The 8,551-nt window shown below is 48.0% G+C and overlaps 1 protein-coding gene across 1 annotated transcript in view; it reads left to right on the forward strand.

Moving 5' to 3' along the window:
• The window catches only part of CLSTN2 (calsyntenin 2), a 395,679-nt gene extending 387,463 nt beyond the window's left edge, over positions 1-8,216 (forward strand). Inside the window, exons 13-17 of the mRNA XM_077756665.1 lie at positions 3,973-4,143; positions 4,599-4,744; positions 4,856-4,979; positions 5,691-5,875; positions 7,943-8,216. Coding sequence (XP_077612791.1) covers positions 3,973-4,143; positions 4,599-4,744; positions 4,856-4,979; positions 5,691-5,875; positions 7,943-8,143 — 827 coding nt within the window. The 3' untranslated portion in view covers positions 8,144-8,216. The remainder of the gene's footprint in view (positions 1-3,972; positions 4,144-4,598; positions 4,745-4,855; positions 4,980-5,690; positions 5,876-7,942) is intronic.
• Positions 8,217-8,551: the final 335 nt, after the last annotated feature.

The raw sequence follows: 8,551 nt of genomic DNA on the forward strand, positions 1-8,551 counted from the left end.
CGTATTAAAAAAAAAAAAAAAAAAAAAAAAGCTCTCTAGCAGGGATGGGCGTGGTTTGGTGTAGGTGGGTCTTAGCCTCCAAGCCTCCACTGCATCCTTCTGGCCACTCCCTGAGGTCCCACCTTGGTGGTTGTGGGGAGAAAAATGGTAGCGCCCCAGTCACCTCTCGAACCAAGCTTTGCAACTCATTCTTTTGGGTCTGATGTCCCTGTGCTGTGGACATAGCCAAGGTGGGCCGTGCTCTATGTCCCAAGTCACGCCTCGTTTCCAGATCTTACTCTGCCAGCCCCACTGATACAGCCCAAAATATAAACCCACAGGCCAAATCCCTCGGAGCAGTTTCAAGCTGGCCACCTCCCCACTGGGAATCTAGCTGAGCAAGAAGAGTGGCTGAGCGGCTTCAGGAACCACAGCTTCCCCTCCAGGTCGAGCTGGCGAGCAGAGGAGGGTTTCTCCCTGCATTGCCTGGGACCAGTGAGTCCACCTCAAGTTCAGCTGCACAGCTGGAAACCGGATCCCTGTGTGTCCTGAGCCGAGGTTTTTCTCTTCTCCAGGGACAGGGACAGGGACAGTTTCTTGAGCAGTTTCAGCTGCTCTTTCTTTACCCCTAGACTCCCCGCGGCTCCCCGCAAAGGGGGCCCCCGCCCCTCCCTCCATGTCTTTGGTCCTGGCCCGTTTTTATCTTCCCCAGTTCGCACTCACACTATAAGGTTTTCTCAGCAGACTCTGTCTCCGTTTCCTCCCAAACTCCTGGATTCTGCAAGGGTTCCTATGGCTTCAGGCCTTCTCCGTTTGAGAGATGGAGGCAAATGAAATGTATGGAGCGCCCTACTTCTCCGCCATCTTGCCTCCTCCCCCAAAAGGAGTCTCATAGGCAGCATATAGATGGGTCTTGTTTTTATCTATTCCATCATCCTGTGTCTTTTTTAGGAGCATTTAGTCCATTTACATTTAAGGTAATTATTGATAGGTATGTACCCTTCCATTTTGTTACTTGTTTTATGTTGGTTTTTGTAGATCTCTGTTCCTTTCTTCTCTTGTTCTCTCACGGTTAGTTTTCTTTAGTGATATACTTGGATGTCCTTTATTTTTTGCATATCTGTTCTGGTTTTTTGATTTGTGGTTACCATTAGGTTTGTATATAATATCTTCTGCATATAGCAATCTATATCAAGTTAATGGTCCCTTATGTTTGAACCCATTCTTTACTCCTCTCCACCTCCACCATTTTAGGTACATGGTGTCATACTTTACAGTATTTTGTGAGTCCCTTGACTGATTTTTACAGATATACTTATTTTTTTTACTGCTTTTGTGCTTCCTACATTTCTTTCTTCTACTTACAATCTTTCCACTCGGTAAATCCCCTTTCACATTTGTTGTAGTGCTGGTTTAGTCACCATAAATTCATTTGTTTTGTTTTGTTTGCCTGGGAAACTTTCTCTCCTTCTGTTCCTAATGATAGCCTTGCTGGATGGAGTATTCTTGGTTGCAGGGGTTTTTTTTTTTTTCCCCCTTTCAGNTATTCACACTCTCAGCTGTAAAATCAGCTGATAGTTTATAGGGCTTCCCTTGTATCTGTTTTTCTTGGTGTTTTTAAAATTTTCTGTCACTACTTTTTGTCATTCTAATTATTGTATCTTGGTGTGAACGTCCTTGGGTTGATTTTATTGGGGGCTCTCTGTGCTTCCTGGTTTTAGATTTCTGGTTTTCCTCCCACATTTGGGAATTTTGCAGCTGTTATTTAAGCAAATTTTCTACCCCTTTTCTCTCTCTTCTGCTGCGATCCCTATATTGTGAATGGTGTTATGCTTGATGGTGTCACTGAGTTCTCTAAGTCTCTTTTCTTTTTTCTCTCTCCTGTTCAGGTTTATTGCTTTTCATCACTCTGTTCTTTAGGTCACTGATCCTTTCTCCTTCCTCTAGTCTACCATTTATTTCATCTAGTGTATTTTTATTGTCAGCTATTGAGTTCTTCATCTGATTGGTTCTTTAGGTTTTCTCTTTGTTGAGGATCTCACTGAGGTCCTCCACTCTTCACCAGTCCAGTGAGTATCTTTAGGACCATTACTTTAAATTCTCCATCACAGATATCACTCTTCTCATTTCTGTTTAGGCTTCTTGCTGTTATTTAGTCCTGTTCTTTCATTTGGGACATATTCCTGTCTCATTTTGTCTTTTTGTGTGTTAGGAATGTCAGCTACATGTACTGCTCTGGAAAGTAGTGGCCTTATGAAAGAGAGGTCCTGTAGTGCCCCATGTTGACCACAGCCTGGCATTTCAGGAATGTCTCCTATGTGTATGTTGTGTGTGCTCCCGTCTGAGACACTTTTGTTAGTGGATGGGGCCTACAGTCAGACCAGATACCTGCCCCCAGCCTACTGCTAGGGCTGCAGTCTGGCTGGTATGTGTGATTATCTTCCCCTTTTCCAGGACGGGAATCACTTTGGAGTGGTGCTGGTCCTTTTGGGGTTGCTTACACACTGCCAGGCTTGTGGCACCGCTTTGGATGGGCTCCAGCCAAGGGCATTTTGGAGGGGGCCAGTCATCAGGAGAACTTAGTGCATGGCACTTGGTTTTAGCAAGGTTGAAGTACATCTGCTATGGGAGGGGACCTAGAGCAGAGGCCTGCCTGGAGAGGGCCTATCTGCAGCTGAACCTGGGGGGAAGATGCAGTTAGCACGTTAGGTAATATGTTGGTGCTGTGCTCGTTCCTGCAGGTGTCTGTGTGTGTAGGCTGGGGAGCAGGGGAGGGAAATGGTGCCTATCAGCTCCTTTGTTCCTGGGGCAGTCTCCCAATGATCTCTGTGCCTCTAGCACATACTCTGAGATTAGTTAACAAATCTCCCTTCTGTATCCCCCAGACATTTTTCAAACTGTTGTTTCTATGCTGTATCCCCATGGGCTGTTGTGCTGGTTCTGGAAGGACAGGGACTGAGCTTCCGGTCACCCTCTGGCTCCCCCATAGCCAAACTCCCTAATTTTTAATGTTCTAGGTGTTAAGCCCTGCTAAATGTAAGAACTCATGAAATTATGCCCAGCTGGTTTTCAAAGCCAAATGGTTTGGGGATTCATCTTCTCTGTGCAGGTTCCCCATCCCTGGGGTGCCTTGTCTGAGGATCTGTGTTTTTCCCCTACCTGTACCCATGGCATCTCTCCCTCCCACGGTCTCGTTTAGCTCCTGAGTACATCTCTGTTCTTCCTATCCTCTTCCATGTGGACTCTTCTCTACATTTAGTTGTGGAGTCTGTTGTGCCAATCTTCAGATTGTTTTCTGGGTTATTTACACTGATGTAGTGTTATCAAGGTGTTTCCATGGGACAAAGTGAGCTTAGGGTCCTCCTACTCTGCCATCCTCCCCAAAAGTCCCCATCACCTTTAAGCTAGGACTGCTAGCCTGTCTAGCATTCAAATATTCAGACATCCCTTTGGGAACTTTGCTGTCCTAAAACCAGGCAAGGATTGTTAGAATGACCAGAAGCTTGCCAACTAACCAGTTTACTTAACCATTTAATTATATTAACAATGCATAGTGATAGACTCTATATGAGCCCCTGGCTTAGATATTGAGGAGTCATTCATAAAAAGTGCCTCTACCCTTGAAAAACTCAGGGCTTGTTGCGGGTGACAGACACAATCTGCAATCCTCTCCAGACCCTCACTCTCCTTACAGATGAGGAAACTGAGAGGTAAGTAGTTTCTCTAACAGTATAAGCATCTCTGTAGCAGAGCTGGTCTTCACATTCATGTTTTGACTGCTATTTTCATGCTTCTCACACAAACCCATGCCCCCCCACTCGGGGTCTGCCTGGTTCATCTGAGCAGTCAAGGCATTGGTTGGGATGTCATAACCTCTTCTCCTGACCAAGCCTGACCCTGAAGGGTGAGTCACAGAGGAGGAAGATGACATACAAGGCCTACTGTCTGAGTTGTCCTCATGCCTGTGTTTCCCATGTGTCTGTCTTCCCTCAGCCCCCAAATCAGCAGTCTTAGAAGAAATGCTTCATAACCTAGATTTCTGTGACATTTTGGTACTTGGAGGGGACCTGGACCCAAGACAGGAATGCTTAGAGCTCAATCACAGTGAGCTCCATCAGCGACACCTGGATGCCACTAACTCCACCGCAGGCTACTCCATCTATGGTAAGGCCACACTTGGCTCCTTCACCTGGTGGTCTCCTCTCAGAGTGCCCTCATGCAAGTCATGAGTGTGACGGCACTCTGGCACCTGTGGAATAGGGGTCATGTGGAGACCCTTGATCTCAGAGCATGGACTTCTAACCCCTCCTTCAGTGAACTACTCCAGTATCTTGTAGACCTGGCCCACTTCCCATTCCTGGGGACATCTACAGAAAGTAGGTGCATGCTTTCTCTCATAATGTTTGATCTTAACACATATTATAGCAGCATTTGACAGACTGAGGCCAAACATTCTGGTCAGAGCCTAACGTATTTGGGAAATCCATGGGTCAGTTTACTTGGGTCCTTAGAACTTCTATGCCTGCAGATTGTCTGCCCTTAAACATCTGAAATTCAGAAGATCCTCAAGTTTCAGCAGCCACAGCCTGTCTTCCCCATCTGCTGCCTTCTTATGACAGGTGTGGGCTCCATGAGCCGCTATGAGCAAGTGCTGCATCACATCCGCTATCGCAACTGGCATCCGGCTTCCCTGGAGTCCCGGCGGTTCAGAATCAAGTGCTCAGAACTCAATGGACGTTATACCAGTAATGAGTTCAACCTTGAGGTGAGTGAGCCCTGTCATCATTAGGGAATTTCAGACTCACCCACTTGTTCCCCATTTGTTTGGGCCCCCATGCCACTCTTGGTCAGCAGCACCTCTCCCTGCTCTTCCCAGGTCAGCGTCCTCCATGAGGTCAGAATCTCAGACAAGGAGCATGTCAGCCACCTTATCGTGCAGCCTCCCTTCCTGCAGTCTGTCCACCACCCTGAGGTCCGAAGTAGCATCCAGCGCAGTTCAGGTAAGTGGCCTGGGAGGAAGGACCTCAGGATATCAAGTGATCACTGTGATTCAAGACCATCCGCTAACAGGTATGGTGCAACAGCCACAGGGACCCAAGCTGAAGGAGGGACTCAGAAATGGAAAAGCTGAGGGCACTGCCTCTGAAGTACTCACAGCCTCAGTAAGGGGCCTGGGAAAGAAGTACACACAATATATCATAACAAAATTTAGTACAGAGTGCTAGGGTAAAATCTTCCAAGTCTTTTAGGCCTAACTCAGAGCCACATCCTGTGTGAAGCTTTCCATGAACCCCTTCATATGCTCACACTCATGCATACATACACCATATTGGGGTCTCCCAATCATACTTCTAGTCTTGCCGTTTGTATTACTGGCCGGTGGGCACTCCAGCCCTATGAAGTTCCACAGTTTTCTGGCTCTCAGTGGAAGGTGCCCTAGAATTTGAGGGAGGGAAAGCAAGAGATAGAAAGAATTTACATCAGATATTTCATTTACTTCTCACCATCACCATGGGGTAAGAATTATTAAATCCATTATACAGGTGAAGAAAAGAAAGCCCAGACAGGGTAAGGAGCTGGCCCAGAGTTCTAGAGCTGAGAAATGGTAGGGCTGATTTTAACCTACACATGGATGTTTCATTCACACTCCATCCCAAGACTGGTTTAGTCCTTCCGTTCACCATGTCATGTGGATTCCTTCCTTGTTCCAGTGGTCCCAAGCATCGCCACAGTGGTCATCATCATCTCCGTGTGCATGCTGGTGTTTGTCGTGGCCATGGGCGTGTACCGGGTCCGGATTGCCCACCAGCACTTCACCCAGGAGACTGAGGCTGCCAAGGAGGCTGAGATGGATTGGGACGACTCTGCGCTCACTATCACAGTCAACCCCATGGAGGTGATCCTCATGCAGGGGCTGGGATCTTGGGGCAGGATGCTTCCCCTCCACCAGCTCCATCTTTCCTCCGCTGGAAGCCCTGCCCCAACTAGCCCAGCCCATGCAACCTGCATGGACCATACTTTCCTACCAGCTGCATTCACTGATTAAAAATGTGTGAATTGCTCTCCCCCTCCGAACAGAACCAGACATTTCTTAAGGCAAGCAGCCATGTGTTGTCTCTCCCTTGCCTGCCTCCCCCATAGTATTTAACTCAGAGCTGACTAACACTTAAAAACTCAGTATTGAATTTTTGATTAACAGTGTAAATTAGATGGCTTTGCTCCATACTGCCTGCAGAGCTCACTTAAGGGCTCAGAACAGGTTAAAACAAAAATACAACAGCAATACTTGCCATTCAGTGAGTCCCCATTATCCCAGACACTGCACAAATCTTTGCAGCCTCCTGTGAAGTAGGAGTCCTCATCCTCATTTACTAAGGTGGGAACCAACTCTGAGAAGAAAGTAAAAGTGCTCAATCTTATATAGCTGGTAATGGTAGTGCCAATATTCAGCTCAAGGTTACCAGATCCTAACATTTATAACTTTCAGTTAGCCAGCAGCCTCCGGCATCCACCCCTGAGGGCCTAAGACCTCAGCTCTGGACATACTAATATCAAAGTACCCTGTGGTCTGCCCATGGGCCCGGGGTGGTGGTGGTGGTAGAGACAGAAGCAGGAAGGAAGGGAAGATAAGGAAAGTCACTGAGAAATGAAGATTCTCCCGGTTTGGTCCCCAGGGTCCCCCTGAGTTGGCCTCCTGCTCCAATTTCATAGCCAGAGTGCCAATGCAGCTCAGCCTCTCCTGGAGTGGGGTGTAGGTACAATGCTGAGTGCACCACTGCAGAAATGCCAGCATTTCTCCCTCAGAGAGCTGAGCCTTAGGTGCAGCAAATAAGCCACTATGCCTAGAACAATGTGAGTACCAGGCAAGAGTGTTCCTGCCAAGGGCTAACTCGCTGATTCCAATGGTCAGTGAAGCATGAGTAGGGAGATCCATTGAGGCTCGAGTGTTCAGCAAAGATTTCCTGGAGGAGGTTAGCTTGAGAGAGGCCATGAAGAATGAGGTAGGATGGGTGCAGGGCACAGTAGAAGGGAAGCCACTCCAGAGAGGGGACACGAGCACACAAGAGCAAACCTCTTTTATGGCTGTTTCATCAACTCAGAATCACCAAAAAACTGTTCAGAAGGGTAGGGGGAATGGAACTGGAAAAGCGTAGGGTTGAGTTTGAGGACACAAGTCTCAGAGGCTGAAGGAAAGCATGGAAAATGAGGACCATCCACTTTGTCCTTCCCAAGGGAATATTTCTGAGGGGGAATACACCTGAGTCTTGGCTTGGAAGACCTTCTGCTCTCAGAGAATATATCTCACCTAGAAACACGCTATAAGCGGGGCGCCTGGGTGGCCTAGTCGGTTAAGCGTCCGACTTTCGCTTGGGTCATGATCTTGCGGTTCGTGGGTTCGAGCCCCGCGTCGGGCTCTGTGCTGACTGCCAGCTCAGAGCCTGGAGCCTGTTTCAGTCTGTGACTCCCTCTCTCTCTGACCCTCCCCTGCTCACGCTGTCTCTCTCTCTCTCCTAGAAATAAATAAAACATTAAAAAATTAAAAAAAAAAGAAACAGGCTATAAACTTAAATACCATTCTTTCTCTCATGGAAAAGCAAACACTTAAGACTTGGAAAGTTCCATACAGGCAGGCTTCAAAAATGCCAGAAAGCAAACCTTAGCATAAAAGTTCTTTAAACGATGGAAGGGATGGGCTTTGATATCTTGTGTTTAAAACATGTAATTTACCTTGAGTCCAGATCTTGGAATTTGTTAATTCTTCTCTGTCCTTAGCCCTCCCATTTCCCTTTTACCAGAGGACCTCCCCGACAGGAGGCAGGTCTCCAGTCCCACGGATTTAGCGTGAAGGGAAAGGAATCCACGGGGCCCAAAATATTCCCTTAATAGAGGGAGAAACATCTAAGTTCCAAAGCAGCTTTTGATCAGCCCCTGATGAGCATGTCCCTTCTCTCCCTACGTCTAGAAACATGAAGAACCAGGGCATGGGGAAGAAGAGACTGAGGAGGAAGAAGAGGAAGAAATAGAAGATGTGAGCTCCAGCAGCAGTGACTCAGACGACAGCGAAGAGGAAGAAGAGGAGGAAGGGATGGGAAGGGGCAGACATGGGCAGAGTGGAGCCAGGCAAGCCCAGCTGGAGTGGGATGATTCTGCCCTTCCCTACTAGTGCCCATCTGTCTGCTTCTACCCACACGTCCCTTTTGTAAGCCTCACCCCAATGTACACCCAAGTCTATCACATGTCGCCTCTGATTTCTAGGACAGGTCTGGGCAGACCTTCCCCAGTGTCCTGGAAGCCACCCTTTATGCCTTGGGCACTCCCCATGTCCCAGCCCCAGGGCAGTTCCAAGAAGCCCAGGGTCATCATTAGTGGGGACTTTGGGGTGGACTTTGTCCTGAACCCCCCTGGGCCCACCCAGCATCCTGACAGCCAATCTGCAGAGTTCTGCCTTTTTTCCTCTGCAGGGGAGAAAGCCTTTATGTCACTCACCTCCCCCAGGCTCCCCATGCCCAGGGACCTTGGGTTCCAGCTCACTGTGCGTGCACCTGACCCAGTCTCCTCTTCCACACAGACC

The sequence above is a fragment of the Crocuta crocuta genome, unplaced genomic scaffold, assembly GCF_008692635.1.
Source record: "Crocuta crocuta isolate KB4526 unplaced genomic scaffold, BGI_CrCroc_1.0 scaffold337, whole genome shotgun sequence".
Classification (NCBI taxonomy): domain Eukaryota; kingdom Metazoa; phylum Chordata; class Mammalia; order Carnivora; family Hyaenidae; genus Crocuta; species Crocuta crocuta.